The sequence below is a fragment of the Mya arenaria genome, chromosome 17 (genome assembly GCF_026914265.1).
Source record: "Mya arenaria isolate MELC-2E11 chromosome 17, ASM2691426v1".
Lineage (NCBI taxonomy): Eukaryota > Metazoa > Mollusca > Bivalvia > Myida > Myidae > Mya > Mya arenaria.
Window position 1 is genome coordinate 34,752,039 of NC_069138.1, and position 24,907 is coordinate 34,776,945.

The 24,907-nt window shown below is 36.5% G+C and overlaps 2 protein-coding genes across 4 annotated transcripts; one reads left to right on the forward strand and one right to left on the reverse strand.

Moving 5' to 3' along the window:
- Window positions 1-985: 985 nt before the first annotated feature.
- On the forward strand, window positions 986-17,153 carry LOC128224322 (putative RNA polymerase II subunit B1 CTD phosphatase RPAP2). 2 transcript variants are annotated; one of them, XR_008259467.1, is made up of 11 exons: window positions 986-1,106; window positions 8,232-8,387; window positions 8,912-9,010; window positions 9,767-9,832; window positions 10,168-10,295; window positions 10,673-11,739; window positions 12,100-12,254; window positions 12,610-12,701; window positions 12,992-13,035; window positions 15,177-15,245; window positions 15,949-16,005. XR_008259467.1 is itself a non-coding variant. In XM_052934135.1 (11 exons), exons 2-11 carry the CDS (start codon window positions 8,244-8,246, stop codon window positions 16,097-16,099), a joined length of 2,049 nt encoding a protein of 682 aa, XP_052790095.1. In that variant the 5' UTR covers window positions 986-1,106; window positions 8,232-8,243; the 3' UTR covers window positions 16,100-17,153. The 2 variants fall into 2 exon arrangements, 1 of the variants encoding a protein (XP_052790095.1); XM_052934135.1 differs by lacking the exon at window positions 12,992-13,035 and adding an exon at window positions 12,914-12,991 and having other exon boundaries at window positions 15,949-17,153.
- A 200-nt stretch (window positions 17,154-17,353) lies between these two features.
- Window positions 17,354-19,397, reverse strand: LOC128224323 (uncharacterized). 2 transcript variants are annotated; one of them, XM_052934138.1, is made up of 3 exons: window positions 19,046-19,397; window positions 18,107-18,701; window positions 17,354-17,984 (listed from the first exon to the last, which is right to left on the reverse strand). In XM_052934138.1, exons 2-3 carry the CDS (start codon window positions 18,243-18,245, stop codon window positions 17,803-17,805), a joined length of 321 nt encoding a protein of 106 aa, XP_052790098.1. In that variant the 5' UTR covers window positions 18,246-18,701; window positions 19,046-19,397; the 3' UTR covers window positions 17,354-17,802. The 2 variants fall into 2 exon arrangements, with proteins under 2 accessions (XP_052790098.1, XP_052790096.1); XM_052934136.1 differs by having other exon boundaries at window positions 18,107-19,397.
- Window positions 19,398-24,907: the final 5,510 nt, after the last annotated feature.

The following is a 24,907-nucleotide window of genomic DNA, read 5'->3' on the forward strand; positions in this document are numbered from 1 at the left end:
AGATGCCATATAGTAATTGTATACCTATAAATTGCATTTAACCAAAACTGACTCCCATATAGTAATTGTATACCTATAAATTGCAGTTCACCAAAACTGACTCCCATATAGTAATTGTATACCCATAAATTGCAGTTAACCAAAACTGACTCCCATATAGTAATTAAAGACCCATAAATTGCAGTTAACCAAAACTGACTCCCATATAGTAATTGTATACCCATAAATTGCAGTTCACCAAAACTGACTCCCATATAGTAATTGTATACCCATAAATTGCAGTTCACCAAAACTGACTCCCATATATTAATCGTATACCCATAAATTGCAGTTCACAAAAACTGACTCCCATACAGCAATCGTATACCCATAAATTGCAGTTCACCAAAACTGACTCCCATATAGTAATCGTATACATATAAATTGCAGTTAACCAAAACTGACTCCCATATAGTAATTAAAGACCCATAAATTGCATTTAACCAAAACTGACTCCCATATAGTAATTGTATACCCATTAATTGCATTTATCCAAAACTGACTCCCATATAGTAATCGTATACCCATAGATTGCATTTAACCAAAACTGAATCAACTGTCTGGTGTAATATGACTTTATAATATTTGTTGAGTTATCAAAACTGAATCCCATATAGTTTTGTTGACTATACGGGGGTCATTTGAAAGTCATTTTCATTTTTTGTTTATTTATTTTTTATAAAATCTTTAGCCTTATTGAAGTATGCAATTGACTAAAATGGTTCAAGTTTCGGTTTATCGCCTTATCTGCCAAAATATATAATTGGATACAATTTGGATAACTATAACCTTTGTTATCAAATGAAGGCATTTAGTTTAAAGTAAGAGCATATTCAATAATTATAACTCCACAACAGCCATCGTACTATTATAATATTAACTATAGCAGTCCTATCGTAAAGTGATTGCAAATACCGGGTACCGGCAACCGTGCTTTTGCACCGCCCTTCAGAACGATTTACGTTAACCAAAATCGAATCCCCTAAATATTCGATTTCGTTTCCCATATAACACATACCGGTTTCACAACATTTCGGCAATACATACACTTTCTTCTTGTCTTCCCTGTAAGTGCATGTTTCGACGAGAGGTTACTATTGATTAATCATTGTATTTTGTTTTACTTTATATGCTTTAAAATTGTTGACATTACAGCAGTCTTCCAGAAATTGTAAAAAATCGTTGGAAGATTTACCCTGTCCGAAAAAATATTTGCCTGTCCGAACAAACAGAAAATAGTATACAAAAGGAGTAAAACAACTGGTTATAATGCTTTCCCGACTTAATTGACAAAAACAAACATTTAAACACTACATGGACTTGTCGTTAAGTAAAAATTAATACAGTTTCTCATGCAAAGAATATTTCAACATCACAGGCATTTAACATTTTAAGTCTAAAATAATAGACGTGTTATACGGGATTCTTCCAATCCCTAACGTCTAAACGGGTTTGTGCAAAAACCGTGTGGGTTTGAAAAATATTGAAATTGTATTAAGTGAAGTAGTTTATGTTTGAAATGGATAATCAGGGGTGGACACTAACCATTTTCCCAAGGGATCCCAAAGGGACACCAACATCTGAAATCAGGTGTCCCTTCGTGAAATTAAGAGTCCCTTCCATTTTTTACATTTTTTTCATTAATGAGCCTGTTTTAATATTACATTTAACATACAAATCCAGTGCCTTTTACTTTGCAATTTGTAATTCAAGTATACACCATATTATACATGTTTTCAACAGCATGCAATGACAAGTTAGTTATAGCACAATGTCATCCATGTGAACCTCTGGCAATGGCAGAGAGGAAGATTTGGGTCTTAAGTCGGTAGATTGGGTTCAAAAGTGGTAGAATGTCTAAGTCACACAATGGGTACAATGTAAACAAAAACTTGATGTTGTTACTATTTTTAGATTTTCAGAAAATATGCATTAAAAATGCCATGGTTCAGGGTCTTGTCAGATGTCATTGCTTTTGATTGAAAAACAGTAGGAATATTACATCTGGCTTGTGAATCAATCAGACTGCCCAACAAGTGTAGTGCATACTAAAGAGCAGACAACTGGAAAATAGTGTATGTTTATTTTCGCGCCAAAATGTCATAATTTTTTTATCCATTTTGGGCGGTTCTGACACATGAGCAAACTAGTTCACCATAATTATTGTACCGATTATAAAAGTCTGTCACCTCTGACACCATTATTATTGTACCGATTATTAAAGTCTGTCACCTCTGACTTGGTTGATAATGTAAACAACAAAGCGGAAGCGTTAAACCGCATGCGCACTGTGAAATGACCTGTTTATTTATAGATTCATGATGTAATTATAGTGAAAAGGTCAGCCATACTTTCGCTTTAGTGTGTGCGACGTATTAATATTAATATCTTTTTACATGCCCTGTCAAGAAAGTTAGGGGGACCCAAATTTAGGTAATTAATTCATGAAACGCTATTTATTTATTGATACTTAGCTTTTATCGGTCAAAATTTAAGTGTCCCGACGGAATACCGGACTTTGAAGTTCAGGTGTTCCTCCCGAGAAATTGGTGTCCTCGGGATCCCGGGACCCCTTTAGTGTCGAACACTGATAATAAAGGTTTATATTCATATTTTACCATGTAAGTCAAGCTATTTTGCACAAAACAAGCTTTAAATGCATTAAAAAACATGATTTACCTTTCCAATAAAACAAAACTTGACTGACACAGACAACAATTACGCCAAGCGGAACAACTCAACCCAATCGTAATTTAACTCGGCCACCTCCGACAAGCTTCGAGATAGACCTCGTAAATATAATCCGATTGTTGTAAAACTGTGAACTGCAGCCCTTCATAACATGTTTGACAGAATGAAATGAAGAAAACCCATCAAACTCATAATTATTCGTTGGATATTTATTTTTTTTTGTACGGACCTAATATAAAATAACATTATCTGGTAATATTTCTTGTTTTTATGATATTTAATAGACGCAATATGCTTTAACCCGGAATCCCGATCGGAATAACTACCCACTTTTGGTACAAAACAATTTGTACGTGAAGGATTTGCCATATCAAAATCGTAAAAAAATCCGTCAACATATATCCAGCCACAGGCGTTAGTGTATCCAGCAATCAACATCATGATTCCATATCGGAAATAGCCGACTTTTGGTGATGTTATGTGAAGTCAAATAACAATTGAATGTGGGATCGACTTACTACTGCCAAGACAAATATTCAGCAAACAGTTTTTACAGACATTTCGCTTTTAAGTACCTTTTCACTATTTAGTCGTCTCAAAATATGTCGGTCATCCGGACCGTCATTTACGAAAGAGCAGCCAGACCCGTCCGGACATGTCAGGTGGACCAGCACATTTCAGGAAGACTGATTACAGTACCATCAAAAAACAGGTGCTCACAGTCACCAGCCTGCACTCTCAAACACCTCATTTTATGATGCAGTGCGACATGTCTGGGCTGTTTGTCACTTACCATGATATCACCACAATATTTCCACATACAAGCAAAGCAAAATACTCTCTAGGATTGCAAAAGGGTAAGAAAAGACAAGAATCTTTACATTTTACCAAAAAAATCCACGCCTGTTCATATATGAATAAACTCAATATAAAGGCAAATCAAACACATATGCTGCTTTCAGTGCAAAGAATAGTAAAAACTACATCAATTAACTACAACAATATCACCGGTAATTTAAAACAGAAATCTGTCAAAACACATGCAAATAGTCAGCAAAAAATGCCATTACATGCCATTTATAGCTCGACTATTCGAAGAATAGGTGGGCTATACTACTCGCCCCAGCGTCAGCGTCCGGTTAAAGTTTTAGGGCAAGTTGGGATTTTCACTTATAAGTCCAATGCCCTACATTCAATTGACTTAATACTTCACGCAGTTGTTCAGGGCCATCACATGATGAGGTTAGATAACTCCATATTATTCTTTACACAGATTATGGCCCCTGATTGACTATGGAACTTAGGTTAAAGTTTTAGCGCCAGTTGGAATATTTATTAATAACTTCTATATCCTTTGTTCAATTGACTTAATACTTCACACAGTTGTTCAGGACCATCACACAATGAGGTTACATAACTCCATATTATCCTAAATACAAGTTATGGCACCTGATTGACTTAGGTTAAATTTTTAGGGCAGGTTAAAGTTTTAGGGCAAGTTGGGATTTTCACTTAAAACTCCAATACCATTCATTCAATTGACTTAATACTTCACACTGATGTTCAGAGCCATCACATAATGAGGTTAGATAACTCCATATTATCTTTTATACAAATTATGGTCCCTGATTGACTATGGAACTTATGTTAAAGTTTTAGGGCAGGGCATATCCTTATTACAAGTTATGGTCCCTGATTAACTTGGGTTAAAGCTTTAGGCAAGTAAAAGTCAAGGGCAAGTGGGGATTTTAATAAAAAAAACTTCTATACTGTTCATTAAATGCACTTAATAAAATTCAAAATATTTACGACCATCTTACAACAAGAAACATAACTCCGTTTTAAGCCAAAAAACAAACTATGGCCCTTGAATTTTTATGCCCCCAAAGGTGGGCATATTAAAAGCGCACCGTCCGTCCGTGTGTCCGGCTCAATAACTCATGTCCGGGCTGTAACTTTCCCTTGTATGGACAGATTTTAAAATAACTTGCTACATGTGTTCCACATACAACCACGACGTGTCGCGTGCAAGACCCGTGTTACTATCTCTTAGGTCAAGGACACACTTAGTGTTTATTCACAATGGAGTGCTGAATATAAGGACATAGAGCATAGGTTGTCGTGTCCGGGCTGTGACTTTCCCTTGTATGGACAGACTTTAAAATAAGTTGCCACATGTGTTTCACATACCAAGACGACGTGTCGCGTGCAAGACCCGTGTTCCTACCTCTAAGGTCAAGGTCATACTTGGTGTTTATTCACAATGGAGTGCTGCATATAAGGACATAGAGCATAGGTTGTTGTGTCCGAGCTGTAACTTTCCCTTGTATGGACAGATTTTAAAATAACTTGCCATTTGTGTTCCACATACCAAGACGACGTGTCGCATGCAAGACCCGTGTCCTTACCTCTAAGGTCAAGGTCACACTAAGGTGTTTATTCACAATGGAATGCTGCATATAAGGACATAGAGTATAGGTTGTTGTGTCCGGGCTGTAACTTTTTCTTGTATGGACAGATTTTAAAATAACTTGCAACATTTGTTGCGTGCAACACCTATGTCCCTACCTCTAAGGTGAAAGATACACTTAGTGTTTATTCACAATGGAATGCTGAATTTAAGGTCATAAGAGTGTAGGTTGTCAAATATGGGTGGTATTTTTTTATGTTTTGAGGCAATTTAAAATAACTTGCCATTTGTATTTGACATGTAAAGGCAAGATCAACTTTTCATGTACTGACCTTGTTCATAGGTCAATGTCACAATCCGGGGCATTCGTCACATACTGTGACAGCTCTTGTTTTTTTTTTGTTTTTTTTTAATTTCCTTTGAAAGGCATATTTGTATATTCTTAACCACATTTTCATAATGGGAAATCAAGTTATTTGAATGACTTGCGTCATTGTTTGGGAGGGCTGGTGGGAGGGCAGCATCAAAGTCACCTTATGTATCGAATAATTTTAGTTAGGTTGGACATAAAGAGACCAAACTTGGTAATATTACATTGTTATTGTATTCACTTCTAAGTCAAAGCGGCGAAGTCGAGCGTGCTGTGTTACGACAGCTCTTGTTATAGCTTTTAATTTTATCAGGTATATAATTATGTCTCCCCCTCTCTGGGGGAGACATATTGTTTTTGCCCTGTCCGTCAGTCCGGTAGTCCGTCAGTCCGTCCGTACGTCACACTTCGTTTCCGATCGATAACTGGAAAACCGCATGACCTAGGATCACCAAACTTGGAAGGGAGGTTGGTCGTGAGGTGTAGAGGATCCCTATTGTTTTTGGGGTCACTAGGTCAAAGGTCAAGGTCGCGGCGACCCCCAATATAAAAAAACATTTCTGCTCAAAATCTTGAGAACGGTTTGACCTAGGTTCACCAAACTTGGTAGGGAGTTTGGTCATGAGGTGTAGAAGATCCCTATTGTTTTTGGGGTCACTAGGTCAAAGGTCAAGGTCGCGGCGACCCCCAATGTAAAAAACATTTCCGCTCAATATCTTGAGAATGGTTTGACCTAGGTTCACCAAACTTGGTAGGGAGGTTGATCATGAGGTTTAGAAAACTCCTATATTTTGGGGGGTCACAAGGTCAAAGGTCAACGTCGCTGTGACCTCTAATGTAAAAAAATATTTCCGTGCAATATCAGGAGAATGCTTTGATCTAGGTTCACCAAACTTTGAAGTGAGGTTGGTCATGATGTCTAGATGATCCCAATTGTTTTGGGGGTAACAAGGTCAATAGTCAAGGTCGTGGTGACCTTCCATGTAAAAATCATTTGCGTGTAATATCTTTATGTCTCCCCCATTCATGGGGAGACATATTGTTTTTGCCCTGTCCGTCAGTCAGTCCATCAGTCTGTCAGTCAGTCAGTCAGTACGTCACACTTCGTTTCCGCCCAATAACTATAGAACTCTTCGACCCAGGAACTTCATACTTGGTATGCTAGTTGGTCATGACTAGTAGATGACCCCTATTGAATTTGGGGTCACTAGGTCAAAGATCAGGGTCAACGTGACCTTGAGGTGAAGAAACGGTTTCCACTCAATAACTAAAGATCCTTTGGGTCCAGGAACTTCATACTTGGTATGCTAGTTGTTCATGACTATTAGATGACTCCTATTGATTTTGAGATCAAAAGGTCAAAGGTCAAGGTTACCTTCAGGTAAAAAATGTTATGTTGGCAGTGACCTTAAGCTTAAAAATGGTTTCTGCTCAATAACTAAAGAAAGCTTGTACCCAGGAACTTCATAGTTGTTCATGACTAGTAGATGACTCCTATTGATTTTGAGATCAGTAGGTCAATAGTCAAGGTCACCGTGACCTTGAGGTGAAGAAACTGTTTCCGCTCAATAACTAGAGAACGCTTGCAACCAGGAATTTCATACTTGGTATGCTAGTTGGTCATGACTAGAAGATGACCCATATTGATTTTGAGATCACTAGGTCAAAGGTCAAGGTTGCCATGACCTTGAAGTGAAGAAAAAGTTTCCGCTCAATAACTAAAGACCCTTTGGTTTCAGGAACTTCATACTTGGTAAGCTAGTTGTTCATGACTAGAAGATGACCCCTATTGATTTTCAGATCAAAAGGTCAAAGGTCAAGGTTACCTTCAGGTAAAAAATGATACGTTGGCGGTGACCTTAAGCTTAAAAATGGTTTCTGCTCAATAACTTAAGAACGCTTGTACCCAGGAACTTCATTCTTGGTACGCTAGTCGGTCATGACTAGTAGATGACCCCTATTGATTTTGAGATCAGTAGGTCAAAGGTCAAGGTTGCCATGACCTTGAGTTGAAGAAATGGTTACCGCTCAGTAACTAAAGAACACTTGCACCCAAGAACTTAATACTTGGTATGCAAGTTGGTTATGTAGATGATCCCTATTGATGTTGTGATCAGTAGGTAAAAGGTCATGGTCACGATGACTGTGAGCTGAAAAATGGTTTCCGATCAATAATTGAATAACGCTTGCGCCCAGGAACTTCATACAATGCAAACTTCGTTTACATTTTCCATGATTAATCAACAACACTTTCTTCTCTTCACTATTTAATATAATCGAATAAACCAAACTTCACTGTTGGTTTGTCTCCAGTCCAAAGTTACAAATTTCATGTCCATCATTTATTTTTTCTCAGCTACGACCACACAATAGGGGAGACAAGCGCTTTTTCAAAAAAGCAATCTCTAGTTATACACAATTATTTGAAGTATATGATGGGATGTGCATCAACAATTTTTAAGTTTCTGCAAACAATGTCACCACTCTCTTAAGTTCCAAGAAGCCCTTTAATACTGTACAATAAAGGGTCACATGGCACAAACAGGGAAAAGAGAGCCCATTTCATCATTACTTAGAAATATAAACTTTAAGAACTTTAAAGAAAAGCCCTCCTGTAGGCAAGCTTTATAACATGCTTGCTGTTGGACTGTATATCTACTTCACGAATATGGTTGACTTACTCTACACAGTCCATATTGACAGCCGTTTTATATTTTACAGACACCTGAAGACATGACATCAGGCAGTTCTGAAGCTGAGAAGCAGGCGGAGTTACGGAGGAAAATTGAGTATAAGGTGGCGTGTGAGGAGAGGGCACACAAAATTGTGGAACGACTCATTGACAATCCGATCTCACAGGATACCCTTCTAAATGCTGTAGGTGGAATTTAACATAACTCTGTGATTTTATGTGTGATACTACACAAATATATGCTATGTGCATCTGTTGGGGATCGAACCTGTGACTGCTGACATTCTACTCCGTTGCTTTATAAGCTTGCTCAGAATATTCAAAAGAGCTGCTATGTGTCCAATAACCAGTTACATTATTTCATGAGATGATTATGCCAAGGCACCCTTTGAAGAAGCAGGGATATATTGCTTTTCACATGTTGGTCAGTTGGTCGGTCAATGCGTTGATATACAACAAACCTTGTCCAATTGATTATTAGGAAATATATGGGCCTATGGCCTTTAAACTTGGTAGGGAGGTTGGTCATTATTGGTTGTGTATGTAGATGACTTAAACGATATTTAACTAGATTAAGTATATAATTCTACATTAAACAAATTTGGCGTTAAAAATGTAATACTCTAATGATTCTTTTTTGCAGATTATAATCAGCCAATAATTCTATTAGAAATAAATGGATCAGAATCTGATATACTTTTTTTCCCAGGTACAATTGATAACCCCGAGCCATTATGAAGACATCACTGTGGAGCGAGCCATAGCCAAGCTGTGTGGATATCCACTGTGCCAAAACAACCTGGAAAAGGTTTGGAGTTTTCCTTGCACTCTTTATGTTTAATCAGATATTTTTCTGGAATTTTTACTTTCAAATTTCACACAGCAAGGGATTTCTCTGACACAGATAGCTCACTCAGAAGACGGTAAAATGGTTTTAAAGCTAGATACTCCAAATTTGAACTTATTGCAATTAGAACAGAGCATCCCTCGGGTCCCAAAAAATACCATTCATTGAGCGTTAACTATTATTTCTTTTGATTTTCAGTGAAGTATAGAGTTTTATCAGTGAAATAACAGCAGTGAAAATATCAATTTTATAATTTCTCTGCAAACTAAGGAGCGAAGAACTACTCTTTAAATCAATTGTAGATACTTCCCTTTAATAAAAAAAACAGTCACCTTTGAAGCAGTAAAGTACATACATGTCAAAGTAATCATTTGATCTTAAATAAAGATGGCATTTGTTTTAATCAAGGTTTTTTTTTCAGAAATAAACACAACTTACCATTTATTAGGGAAATGGCAATCACAATTTCAAATGCTTTTTTGAAGCTGAATGCTCAGTCATTTGCTTTTATAAAAAGCATTATATGAAAACAATTGTTCGAAGATAAATTTGATGTCATATCATCTATTTTCTGACTCTGATTTTGTAATACAAACTTCCCGGAAAATTTACACAACAATTCACCTGTATATAAACTGAGATACTGAGGGGAATGGGGCCGATTTTCGGTCCCAAAAAGGGCCAAAAAACTCACTGGTATTCAATGATGTATTTCAGATTCTAAAACAGCGGTACATCATATCAACGAAGACCAACACAGTTTATGACATAGAAACTAGGAAGGTAGGAACGTACAATTTATAATTAAATTAGAATGCATTGAGTTTTAATTATGACAGAAGTCTGTGAGTAAATGAAGAGAAAAATGAACAACATAGTTAATTACTGTGACTAATTGTTCAAAACTATTAATACTTTTAAAAGCCTTAAACATTGAAAATGTTTTGATTTGCAAATAACTAGATATTTAAACAGTTTTACTTGGAACTAACTTTATAATATTTCTTTCCTTGAATTTAAGCAGCAGTTAATGTTGCAAAGCATCACACGACAAAGAAAAACAGACATTCAGTGACCCTTAAATATTACATTGCTGTTAATGAGTATATTTGTTCCAGAACTTCTGCAGTAGTCAATGTTTAAAGGCATCACACCACCTAGAAAAACAGATATCCAGTGACCCTGTCTGGTCCAGGAAAAATCTCCCGCCAAGAAAGATACAACTACTGCCCATTGATTTGAAGTGGTAAGCTGGTTTGGTTTTCAAATAGGTTAAAGTGGTTTGATAAAGTATGGCCAATATTAAAATAAAGTATGGCCAATATTAAAATTGTACTAGTGTTCTCAACAAAAAATGTTAAACGTAATTGTGAAAAAACATTTTAGATGCTATAACTCAAAAACCATTCAAGATATATTCAAATTATCAACTTGTTGAAGACACATTTTTCAAGTAATAAGATTATACATGCACAGCAAGGCAAATATCTCTGGCTTTAATAGTGCGGCTTTTCCGACTGAAAATAACAGATGAGTATTGGCACTCCCGAAGCACTCTTGTTCTCTTCTCTTTTTTCAATGATTGTTAACCAATATGTTACAGTATTTCAATGATGATTTCAGTGGCAAGCTAGGAGATGAAGTTCTGGTGTCTAAACATGTGTCCGACCTCAAACATGAGGTGACTAGCCTTGAAAAACAAGACGAGTACTTAAAAAACCTGCATGAAATGATAAAGAAGAGCAATAAGACAGGAGACGAAGCAGGGAAAGATGAAACAAAAGCTGATAGTCAGAGAGGGAGTGTAAACACAGAGAAAGCAAGAGGGAATATAAGCACCGATGAGCCTTGTGTGTACACACTTGATAAGGCCATGAGTGATCTAGGTATGACTGATGGTGGTGAAGGAGCTCTCCATGAAAAAGATGACACTATTGCAGAATCTGATAAAGACTCACAAGACAACTTCAGAACTGAAGCTAAGGAGGCTGACAGTGAAGAGGATTTTCAAAGGACGGATAAACATTCACAAAATGAGAGACCTAGTGAAACTTGCACTAAGGTAGATCAGTCAAGCAATGTTAAGGTGCCCAATGTTGAAAAGGAAACAAAACTTGATAATAAACAACCTGAACCCAGTGTATCTAAACCAAATAAAAAGGACAAAAAAGCTGCCACAAAAGCAAAAACTGACTATCTAATGCAGTTGTTAGATAAAAGAAAATCCTTATTGTCAAAAATGGTTGATATACAGGACACTTCAGAGGATGTTGTAAAACCTGGTGAAGAAATGAAAGAAAATGCTGAACTTAGTGATAAGAAATTAGAGTATTTGGGAGACACTGTTGAACCCAAAGTTATGGAAAGGTCTACTGCAAGCCAGGGTGTTCATGTACGTGAAATACAAACTGTGCATGTAAAGCATGGTGCTCAAAGCACTGATAGTAAGAAAAGCAATGGAGTCTGTCCAAAAAAACAAGTGTCCACTTTAAAACTCATTTGTGAAACTTTGAGATCTTGGATATCACAAGACACTGTAGAGTTTTTAAATACTGGTCAGGCAGAAACAGGTTCAGGGGATAGCAGGAGTGATAGTGCATCCATGGGAAAGAAATCTGACATGGAAAGACAGTATGATGCGCTAGTGGCCAAAGTTGATGCTCAGGAAGCAGAATTTGACAATCTGTTAGGTAGGCACAAGTTTTGACAAATTCATAAAGAAGTTGCCCATTAATTTTATAATTAAACATAACTGTCTGCTGATTAACTGATAAGTCTGACCTAAACAGTAAAAAAAATAATTGGGGGATTGTAATGGGGTCTTTCAGTTTTGAAAAAAATGGTCATTGTCTAAAATTGGGAATTCTATTTTGGCCTAGGAATGAAGGAGAATTCTTTAAAAGATTGATAGAACAGATATTAGGTATTATTTGTCAATATTTTACATGAGATGCAAAGTAATCTAAAAACAGTTTAAGTCTTTTCAGTAACTTGACAACTCTTACTATTGAAGAAAGAAAGTAGTAGAATAAATTTTGAACCATTTTCAGGTGAGGAGAGTTTGGAGGAAGTTGCCCCACCCAGTGGTCCCCTGCCTCACTATGAGGTATTAAAGGAGGAGATAGAGGAGAACCAGTACCGAGTTCAAAAGTTCCTCAAAGGGGCATTCACTTATAAAATACAAGAGAGACAAGTTCTGGAAAAGGTAATAACCAATTCAAGAACCAGCCATGTTGCCTCAGTCACTCCAGAGTTATTACCCTTGAATTGGCAAAAACTGTGTTTATAGTGTAAGCTCTCTAAATTTGGCATAAGGGCCATCCATAATGCAAAAGTGGGTGGGGTAGGCCTAAAAGTAATACTTTTTAAAAGCTCGGTTGTATTTAGTTATGAAGAAAAATCTATTTAGTGAGTAAAACAATCATCCTTTGTGACATGTTTTGGGCTAATGAGAAGTTGACCAATTTTTTATAATATAAGATTTTTTACCAAATGCTAAATTTTTGGTGACAAATGTGTCATGTGGTAAAAAGAATTTGTAAAACTTTTACTGGTTTCAGGATTCCAATGATGGAGTGGCTTTACCAACTTTGGACAGATATGACCAGCTCCTTATACGTCGGAGGATCGTCCTGGATCGCATCAGTAAAGTGTAAGTGATTCACCAGACAAAAAAGCATTAACTTATTTTGGGGTAAATCTAAGACCTCATCTAATGCATAGATGATCAATTTATGGTGTGTTCATTTATCTAAGTACAACTATTACAGCTGATCACAAATTTATCAATTAAACTTCCATAGTGGTAAAGATTTGAAAGTTATCAACCAAGCCATTGAACAAAAATATGATATATATTTTTAGGCTGCCCTCCCTGCTGTCCCCACTAGATCTGATTCAGGATGTGTACACACACTTCAGAGAACTTGTCTTCACTTTCAGGTAACATGATCTTTACACATCGGGGAACTAGTCTTCACATTCAGGTAAAATAATTTTTTCACATTGGGAAGCCAATCTTCATATTCAGGTAGTGTTATTGTTGCAGCTTGGCGGAACTTGTCTTCACATTCATGTTAAGTGATCGAGTCTTCACATTCAGGTATTGTAATTGTTACACCTAAGGGACATTGTCTTCACATTCAGGTAATGTAATTGTTACACCTAAGGGACCTTGTCTTCACATTCAGGTAATGTAATTGTTACACCTAAGGGACCTTGTCTTCACATTCAGGTAATGTAATTGTTACACCTAAGGGACCTTGTCTTCACATTCAGGTAATGTAATTGTTACACCTAAGGGACCTTGTCTTCACATTCAGGTAATGTAATTGTTACACCTAAGGGACCTTGTCTTCACATTCAGGTAATGTAATTGTTACACCTAAGAGACCTTGTCTTCACATTCAGGTAATGTAATTGTTACACCTAAGGGACCTTGTCTTCACATTCAGGTAATGTAATTGTTACACCTAAGGGACCTTGTCTTCACATTCAGGTTATGTAATTGTTACACCTAAGAGACCTAGTCTTCACATTCAGGTAATGTAATTGTTACACCTAAGGGACCTTGTCTTCACATTCAGGTAATGTAATTGTTACACCTAAGGGACCTTGTCTTCACATTCAGGTAATGTAATTGTTACACCTAAGGGACCTAGTCTTCACATTCAGGTAATGCAATTGTTACACCTAAGAGATCTAGTCTTCACATTCAGGTAACATAATTCTTACACTTCAGATGACTAGTCTTCACATTCAGGTAACATAATAATTACACTTCAGACAACTAATCTTTACATTAAGGTTGCGTAATTCTTACTCTTCAGACGAATAGTCTTCACATTCAGGTAACATCATTCTTACACTTCAGACGACTAGTCTTCACATTCAGGTAACATGATTCTTACACTTCAGACGATTAGTCTTTGCATTCATGTAATACAATTGAAACACCTCAGAAACCTAGTTTTCACATTCAGGCAACAAGATTGTAACTCCTCTGGAAACTAGTTTTCACATTCAGGCAACAAGATTGTACCTCCTCAGGAACCTAGTTTTCACATTCAGGTAACAAGATTGTACCTCCTCAGGAACCTAGTTTTCACATTCAGGTAACAAGATTGTAACTCCTCAGGAACCTAGTTTTCACATTCAGGTAACACGATTGTAACTCCTCAGGAACCTAGTTTTCACATTCAGGCAACAAGATTGTAACTCCTCAGGAACCTAGTTTTCACATTCAGGCAACAAGATTGTAACTCCTCAGGAACCTAGTTTTCACATTCAGGCAACAAGATTGTAACTCCTCAGGAAGCTAGTTTTCACATTCAGGCAACAAGATTGTAACTCCTCAGGAACCTAGTTTTCACATTCAGGCAACAAGATTGTAACTCCTCAGGAACCTAGTTTTCACATTCAGGCAACAAGATTGTAACTCCTCAGGAAACTAGTTTTCACATTCAGGTAACAAGATTGTAACTCCTCAGGAAACTAGTTTTCACATTCAGGCAACAAGATTGTAACTCCTCAGGAAACTAGTTGTCACATTCAGGCAACAAGATTGTAACACCTCAGGAACCTAGTTTTCACATTCAGGCAACAAGATTGTACCTCCTCAGGAACCTAGTTTTCACATTCAGGTAACACGATTGTAACTTCTCAGGAAACTAGTTTTCACATTCAGGCAACAAGATTGTAACTCCTCAGGAAACTAGTTTTCACATTCAGGTAACAGGATTGTAACTTCTCAGGAACCTAGTTTTCACATTCAGGTAACAAGATTGTAACTCCTCAGGAAACTAGTCACATTCAGGTAACACGATTGTAACTTCTCAGGAACCTAGTTTTCACAATCAGGTAGAAAACATTTATTTGGTTTTAGAATATCTCTTTTCAATAGAACGTTAACAATTTCCAGTTATATCCATTTTGATCACTATCATAGAAATAGGATAGCCAGTGGCAAATAATTTATAGTTATTGACTGATGATAAGGGGTATATCCGGTTCTATTGACCAAATAGCAGAGTTGAGGTGAATAAAATGGGAGAAATTAATCAACATTTGCAAGATCACTTTCGTTTTATTAGAATCCACTTGTAACAAAAACAATTTTTTGTTTCAGATTAACCAGTGAAAACATCATCTTTAAACCAGCAGAGTGGACCCTTGTTGCTCTTATTATGCTGAAGCTGTAAGTATTTATAAAATGCATCATTTTCTCTCAACATAGATTTGTAGGATTTTGTATTTGTTTTTTAGTAACCATGAATTAAAATATCCCTTTTGTTAAGGGTTTTTAACTTGAAATCGAAGCATTTGAAGCATCTTAACTGTCTTCAATTGTATTTAAAAAGTTTAAGATATTCCAACAATGTATATACAATTTTGTGATTCCTTGAATCCCCCCTATTATTTTGGTATCATATGAACACGTTTGATTTTTAGAGAAAGAATTAAGGAACATAATAAAGGTTCTAGATTGGCAAAGGCACAGGGGCATTCTGTAGTGTTTGGGTGTCGTTAACAAGTTTGTGTCAAACCTTGTCAATGTATTTTTTTTGTAGTTTCCAAAAAAAAAAAATCATAATTAAAAAAAAAATGATTTGACCTTCAAAATCAATATTTTGTAAAAGTTTAATTTTCACAATCACATGCAATTCTGTGTTGCAGTGGTCAAAATTAGCACAAGCCTGCTAGCCCGGTACTGGTTAAATGCTTTTCGGGCTTGCTCAAGTGTCTGGTATTTATATAACGGCGCTTGTTGACAAATTGCGCACGTTGGCAATTTTTGATACAAAGCTTTTTTGTTAGAATTTAAGCTTGTTCATTTTAAAGTGCAATTTCAATGACTGGTGTCAAGTTGTCTGTGATAGCTCTAACTTGCTTTATTACAGACTGTCCAAGAAGATTCCCAGCCTTGAGCAGGCCTTTAGAAGCCCAAGCTCAGAGAAATATTTCAACTTGTTACTGTCAAGCCTCAGAGAGGACATGACTACTCTTCAAAGCCATGTGGACTCAGTCATTCCAACTTTAAAGAGGAGGTGAATTCCCTTCAAAGTCATGTGGACTGGGTCATTCCAACTTTAAAGAGGAGGTGAATTCCCTTCATAGTCATGTGGACTCAGTCATTCCAACTTTAAAGAGGAGGGGAATTCCCTTCATAGTCATGTGGACTCAGTCATTCCAACTTTAAAGAGGAGGCGAATTCCCTTCATAGTCATGTGGACTGGGTCATTCCAACTTTAAAGAGGAGGTGAATTCCCTTCATAGTCATGTGGACTCAGTCATTCCAACTTTAAAGAGGAGGTGAATTCCCTTCATAGTCATGTGGACTCAGTCATTCCAACTTTAAAGAGGAGGTGAATTCCCTTCATAGTCATGTGGACATCTTGCTGTACCCATCTGCAAAGTCCATCACCTCTGAGTCCACTGTGTACTTATTCACTTCCACAGACAGCTGCCCCATCTCCTCCGAGTTGAACAAGTTTGGCAGTTCTATTCCAATGTTCGTCAATGTACTTGAAGCTTGGCCGTGACTTGCCATTGCTGGGTCCAGGACAGGTAGACGCCTGATTATAGTCTTGTTGTTGAGTGACAATGTTTTCAGCATCTTCTGAGCTGCCACCACATACCCGTGCCGGAGGTCAGAGTACAACTGACTTACCCAGTGTTTGCATTTCTTGTCCATGCGTGCCTTGTTTAGCCTTGTCTAAATTAACCATCACTAATTCAGACGTCATAAAAAAACTAGCAATGGTGTTGAACAAAGTTTGCATATTTTGACTACTTTCTCACTTTTAAAGAAGCAGTTCTAAACTAGCTCTACAAAAATCATAATGAATGTACACTCCAGTCCGAAAGATGGGCATCAACTTGAAATTTGGTGTCTTGGTGTCTTGTCTTCAAAATTAGAGGGTAAGAATGCGCTTGTTTGTAGTTGTAAGTCACTGAATACTTTTGTTGCGTTGAAAGAATGGTTGTTTCCTTTGGACACATTTTGCCGCATCTTACGATATGTAGTTTTGCCTGGATAGTTAAGATCCTGATTTAAAACAATGAATTTCTGTCAATCAAATCTCAGTAAACGGATAGTCCTTGATACGATTTAAAAAGTTAAAAAAGATTAAATCTATTATTATTGTGATTTACAGTCAAAACGTCACCAGGTCAAAACGTCATATGGTTAAAACGTCCCCATTTCGGTCAAAGCGTCCCCAGTAGCTGGTCAAAACGTCCCCAGTAGCTGGTCAAAACGTCCCCAAGAACGTCCGCAAAATTATTTTAATTTATAGCATTTTATAATCACATTTTAAATTTATACATTAATCAGTGAAAAGTATATATCTATTTTTTAAAACAAGAAGTTCTTATTTCCCAAATATTTATTTGAAGACCGGCATTATAATAATAACAATAATGATAAAAAGTATACTAACATTGAATATAATAATACCTTATTTATTTCATGACAGGGATTATAATAATAACAATACTGGTAATGATAAGAAGTATACTAACATTGACTATAATAATACTTATAATAATACTAATAATACAAACTATAATAAAACTATAAAGATAATAATGTTGAAGACAATAATGATAAGGCTATATATATATATAAGTAATACAATTAAAAGTTAGTCTTCATCCTCCAGCTCATCTGTTTTGAGCACTCGGTGTCCATATATCACAGATACCTTCTTCAGTAGCCCTGAAGTGGTTATGTCCCTTGCCGTGTAGGCGTCCTATGCATTGAACAGCCTTGACTGCATTGACCGAGTCGATCTTCTCTGAATCCTCCGGAGACTCAGTTCTGATACCAGATGTATTTGTTCTTCCACATCCTTGGCCTTGCGATGTAAGATCTGGAGTAGGACGAAGGAGGGTGGCGCCGCTCCCGTCTTCCTGTTCAGTGGACGATGCCACCCTGGAGGAGAGAAAATACAGTTATACAATAGATATACTATTAATTGAATCGATGCAAGTTATATTACTAAATAATTTTTAAGTTTCGTTTATTTCTTTACAATTGTGAGCTTACAAATTTACCTTCTACATCATTGTTGGTTCGGACAGCTTGTCCGAAGACACACCACTCCTCCACGGTCCAACATGGGGAATTGAACCACTGCTGGTCCAAGTACTCCAGCAAAGGGAGTACCGCCTCCGAAGAAGTATAATCCTTCATGCACTCGAAGGTTGGCCGGATATGCTCTTGGTGTAAGAATGGAAGACTTAAAACCTTCCGGATGAAAGCATGTGTCCCTCGGTCCTGACTGTACTGGGTTGCAAGTCCAAGTCTCTGTAGGGGTTAATAAATATATATATAATTATTTTACATCCTAACATTTCCTTTAGTTTTCGTTTTTCTATTTCGTCTTTGAGTAAATCTAAAATAATGTCTATAATGTTTTTTCTTGCAATATTTTAAATTGGAGTAACGTGAAATTCAGACAATGTTTTTTTTGTATTGGTACATTGTATGTACCTGCACCGTCCTCCAAATAGCTTGACCCCAATGGAAGGCGCAGCCACGGAGCTTGATGACAGGAAACACCTCTTTCGCAGCTTTCCACAGCCCCCTCTCATAATCGAGCACCATGCCCTCTACGGCGCACTGTCCAACGATGGCGTTCTTGATGGACTATTAAGAAATATTATATAACAAAAAATGAATGACAATCTCTAGTATATGAACATTGTTAAATTTCCTTATTTCATATCGTCTCAAAAGAGGAAACATGTACACTAAAAAATAATTGTGATAGGCATGATTGTTTACCTCGAAGACTGCAACGTAGTCATTCGCCTTGCGCCCGAAAGCGTGTATTTTCAATAACATGACAAAAAGAAACCGCATTTACTGACAAATACGCAATGAATTTTTATACACCATACTTTACGTAGTGTCCATTAAAAATATGTTTGTTCAATTCTAATAAACTGGTATGTTACTTTGATGTCAACAACATTACAAAAGGAGCTCACCTTTGAGTTGTCCAGACGTGGCTTGGACATGGACGGCTCACTTGAGGATGTTCCTGTAACTGCACTTTGCGATTGGATGCGGAGCCAGACGACACGGATTTGTTTACTGAAGTTTGCAATGAAAAATCTCGTTGGGTGCAGAAGTACTTGGAGAAATAAAGATAGATTGCTGTTTAACCGCAGGTACGGGACGGTAGTAGTCCTCACTTGTCTGGCTAGGTGTTGAACACAAGGGTGTGGCACTGACCGTAGCCGTTTCCATCTTTGTTCCGAATAATACAACAATCATTCTCCAAATGTCGTCCAATTCTGCCACTTCTGTTGTATTCTGGAGAAGTGCAAATTCTGCCGAAAACACTTGTCGGATATTTTGTCTCTAATATTGTCACGGAAAGCTTTCATCATGTGTGCAACACAAATGAGCTACACAGTTATGTCAGGGTTTGGGGCTTTGGAAGACCTAGCTACATTGTAGCAAAACCTTATTTATACGTGTATAGCTGAACAGTTTAGGACTATAAGTATGCTGTGGATTATTGCCCAGCTAAAGACAAGCTCCACGCCTTTAGGCTTGCAGAATTTCGTTAGTTTCCTCAATATGCTAAAGTGCAGCATAACAGGATTAACGATCGCTGCCGTCGTTCTGTGGTCTAGAATAAAGTCCAGCTGTACTTTGATGATCTTTCCCCTTCTGAGCCATCGCGTAATAAAGCAGATGCTGACGCTTATTCCTTGCTAAATATGCTACTGATCCAGTGGCATCAATATATAAAACACCATCACCATGCTGAATGTTCACCTTCGCTGCTCGAAGCGACTGATATGTAAACATAACAACTGACACATCTAATTTGGTGTTCTCAATTTTATATTCGTTTAGAATTTCAGAAACAATCCACAGCTTATAGAACTGATCTTTTGGTTGCACGTCGTACAAATTCCAGTCACTCTTGGCCTTTCTTAGCACAGTTTTGCTTTGTGGCCAACAATTCATAGAATAATTTAGTTGCTGGTGACTAAGCTGACTCTGAATTTTCTTCCTTCGAGGACCTGCCAAACGCCTTTCCTTAATTTCTTCTCTAGAATGCTCGCGATATGGCGTATCTACACACACATTCCCTTTAACATGTTGTTTTTTTGTTCTTGTTTTTTTTTGTAATGGTAAACACAAAGGAACCATATGAGTCCTGTGTACATATCGCACGAGCGCGCATATACCAACCTCATGACCCATCATAGAATGTGTGTCCCTTGAAGGCTAGCATACATCCCGGGATAGATTGATTAAATTTGGCTGCGAATAGATTCATCCGGAGCCTTTTACCAACTTCCTAGTGCCTTTCAATGGGCGTATTGTATTCCTATCAATGTACTGAATCTTAAATGAGAAATTCTTCCTATGTGTGTTAGTCTTATCTCCAATATGTCCGCATTTGACATTATCAAAACAAGTTCCGTCATTATTATCTATGTCAGAATCATTTAAACTTCCACTGTGATACTGTTCACTATTCATATAGACAAAATCATCATCAGAATGCCCATTGTTGACATCGAAATGTTCCTTATTCAATTGATCACTGTTCTATTGTTCACTATTCGTTTTACAATCCTTTACATAACACCAGAATGTTCACTGTCAATTTAAGAAATGTCACTTTGTAATGGTCCTCAATCTGATGGTCCGCTTGTCACACTATTGGCATCATTACATCCAACGTCATCATCAGAATGATCAATGGCAACTTTAGTAATGTCACTATGTAATGGTCCTCTATCTGATGGTCCTTTTTTTCACACTATTGGCATCATTACATCCAACGTCATCATCAGAATGTTCACTGGCAACGTTAGAAATGTCACTATGTAATGTTCTATTATCTGATGGTCCACTTTTCACACTATTGGCATCATTACATCCAACGTCATCATCAGCATGTTTACTGTCAACTTCGGAAATGTCACTATGTAATGATCCTCTATCTGATGCACCACTTTTCGCACTATTGGCATCATTTCATTCAACGTTACTATAAGAATGTTCACTATGCAACTTTCAAAGGTCAGAGTTTTTAATATTCGCTTTAACACCAACATTGCTTTCATAATCATCATGTTCGATTTTCTCATTTTCCACAACGAAATCTTCACTGTCAAATTCATTATCCACGTTAGGATTTTCTCCACACGACTTGTCTTTATTATTATTCGTCAGTTGCCGTCTGTTGCATGAACTTGTGTTCAAAATAGATATTCTTGATTTGATGATGTTCAAATGAAATGTTCCGTAATTTTTCCTAATTATGAATTCGAATCTTTGACATTGTTCTGAGTAAACTGTAGTTTAATAAACTGTTCAAGTATACGAGTTGATAAAAGTTAAACACTACATATTTGCTAGGTCTACCCATGTTGCAGTCTGAAAGAAAAGAACAAAAATGTCAGTATATCATAAAATATCTGCCCTTTTCCCACAAGTTCTGCATTCATAGACACCCCAATATCAACTACTGATTAAAAAACATGATATGTAGCTATTCAAACATTGATTAAACACACTTACACTCAGTCTTAACAGTCAACTTTTGCAGATAATGTCTAGAGTTAGGGTATATTTAAAGTGAGGCATTAAATTTCAATAATGAGCAGCTATAGGTCAGAAGCAGTCATGTAAAAGTGAATAACAGGAGCAAGATGGCCCTATATCGCCAATCGGATTTAAATGATAATTACTAAGTTAGTTGCTGCTTACATTAAAGGAAGTTAGTGGTTGCTGTATAATTTGATAGTCGTTAAGGAGGTAGGTCGTTGTGAATGAAAATCAAATCAAAAGTTAAAACATAGGTTTGTTCCAAGGGTTGTGTGTAATTGATTAATTTTCATGATGACATAGGACGCCGACTGTTGCTAAGGAAATCATTGGTTTCTATGGATGTGCATGTATGTAGTTGCTAAGGAAGCATTATTACAGTTGTGTTATTTCCTGCAATACAACACTAACACCCGTATTGTATTGAATTTATAAAATTTACATTTTAGAATTGAATTATTCTTCGATGTCTCGAGCTAAAAAACATAAAAACGTTTTATACATGTTGTTTCAAATACCAAAAAAAAAACAAGGAGAAAAAATCATAAAATCAAAATTGTTAAACACAACATACTTATTGTAGAACCCATTCATTATGTGAATACGTTCTTCAGAATCCCTTAAACACCACATACTATTAAACTGTGTTGAAGTTGATGAATATGTTCCTCCAAATCCTTTCAGACCACATTTCTTTTAAGGATTTATGAATATGTTTCTTAAAATCCGTTCAGACATCACATATACTTTCTGGCTGTTTTGATGTTGATAAATATGTTGTTAAAAATCATTTCAGAGATCAGATGTACTTTTAGGCTGTATTGAGGTTTATGAAAATGCTCATTAGAATCCGTTCGGATATAACATACAATGTTTACTAAGGATTCCTTGAGGCCAATGAATATATTCAAAATTCTTACAAAACAATTCCAGTTTGCAATCTGTGTTCAATGCCCTGTCTGTAAAATAATCATTTGCATTTAAAAGTTCTTACTTAGTATTACTATTGACTTTTTCTACTCTCCTACAAAAAAATGTAAGTTTCAGTGTAAAATTGCAAAATATTTCTACTTGGCAATACCAAAAGTAAATATATCACTACACCACATTCTTATGGTGGTCACTTGGTTAAATATACTGTGATCTAACACTGAAACAAACACTAATATTCCATGTGTTTAGCTTGTATGAATGAAAATCGGTATTTCTAACTTCAAATATACCTGCTATTGTTATGGTTGTATATAATATGAATTTTACTACCAAATAAATTTGTGGAATGTTATGTTGTTTTCATTTATTAAGTGATCTTTGGTGAATGTCCAATCGTCTACTATCCATACTATTTTGTAATTTAATTTATATATTTCGATGTATCGAAATAAAGAAAGCTATTTCTACAAAAAATTATTGTGTTTTAATAAGTGATGTAACGAGTATCGAGTAGAATCGAATGATCATCACTTAAAACATCATATCAGCGACAGTCGATGTTGTTGGCCAAGAATCAAGGTCGGGTCTAACGCAGTACGGTATTTGCGTTTTAAAAATAACAACTTTATTTCATAATTGCAGCATATGTACAATGTGCAGGACAATGTAAATTTTGTAATTTGTGTTCTACATTCATGTCCAGTACTTTTTGCCTCCCCGTATCTGTCAACTTGGTTGTCACTTTTAACACAAACTTGTAAAAGATAGCTTTAAACAAATTACTCTAGCTTATGAGTGGTTGACAAAAAATATGGTGGATGATAAACAGAAAATACCTTGTTAATCTAATTTTGTTTTGAAATTCTTTCGGGTTAAGGGGAACTTTTTTTAAAATCATTTTTAGCTCGACTATTCGAAGAATAAGGAGAGCTATCCTAGTCAACCGAGCGTCGGCGTAACCACTTATCTTAAAGTTTGCGTACCACCTCAAATATTTTCAAAGTCCGTTGACATCTCGCTTTCAAACTTTACACGCTTGTTTACCATCATGCCCCCAACCTGTACACAGGAGGAGGTAACCCTATCAAGCATTTTGACAAAATTATGCCCCTTTTTCGACTTAAAATTTATGTTAAAGTTTGCGTACCACCTCAAATATTTTCAAAGTTCTTTTTACATCTGGCTTTTAAACTTAGTTCGCTTGTTCACCATCATGCCCCCAACCTGTACACAGGAAGAGGTCACTTTATCAAGCATTTTGACAGAACTATGCCACTTTTTCGACTTAGAATTAACGTTAAAGTTTGCGTACCATCAATTATTTTCAAAGTCCATTGACATCTGGCTTTTAAACTTAGTATGCTTGTTCACCATCATGCCCCCAACCTGTACACAGGAAGAGGTCACTTTATCAAGCATGTTGACAGAACTATGCCACTTTTTCGACTTAGAATTTATGTTAAAGTTTGCGTACCACCTCAATTATTTTCAAAGTCCATTGACATCTAGCTTTGAAACTTAGCACGCTTGTTCACCATCATGCCCCCAACCTGTACACAGGAAGAGGTCACTGTATCGAGCATTTTGACAAAATTATGCCCCTTTTTCGACTTAGAATTTTAATTAAAGTTTGCGTACCACCTTAAATATTTTCCAATTCAATTTATATAAATATCACAGCACATCATGTATTGCATTGAAATCTAATCCAACAGTGATCCATGCATGTTTCGCCAAAACCGTTCAATCCATACACCGAAAAGCGGCGGAATAGTCGAGCGCTCTGTCTCTGTGACAGCTCTTGTTTATTTTAAAATATCTTATACCATTGGAAAGGTCTAAAATTCCAAATCTCGATTATATCAATTGATATGAATTCCAAAAACTTTTTTGTTTTAATTTGTTCCGGTTTAAAGTTAAGATAAGTGCATTGAAGTTAATTGGTCTGTACAGAAAGCACGATAACAATTGTGTTGGATTATTTTTATTAAAAAAGTTTAAAATATACCATTTACATTTTCAAACAGTTTTTAAGAGCCTTCTGAAGATATATGAAACTCTAAAGAAAAGCCGATTGAATGTTTACATTGGGACTAGTTCGCGATTTATCGGGTCAGACATAGATTTTTTTTATTTCGTTTGTAAGGTTAGATAAGAGCTCTATTGTAAATACTTGAGTGTGATAGATTATGTTTTGGTTTCCGGACAACTCGGCACCCAACAAATTCGGCATACGTATCTTTTCGGCACCAATTCAATTCGGCACCGCCTAGTCGGCACCATGAGATTGGATACCAAGATAACTCGGCACCGTTTCTTTTTTGCTCATGTATTCAAGC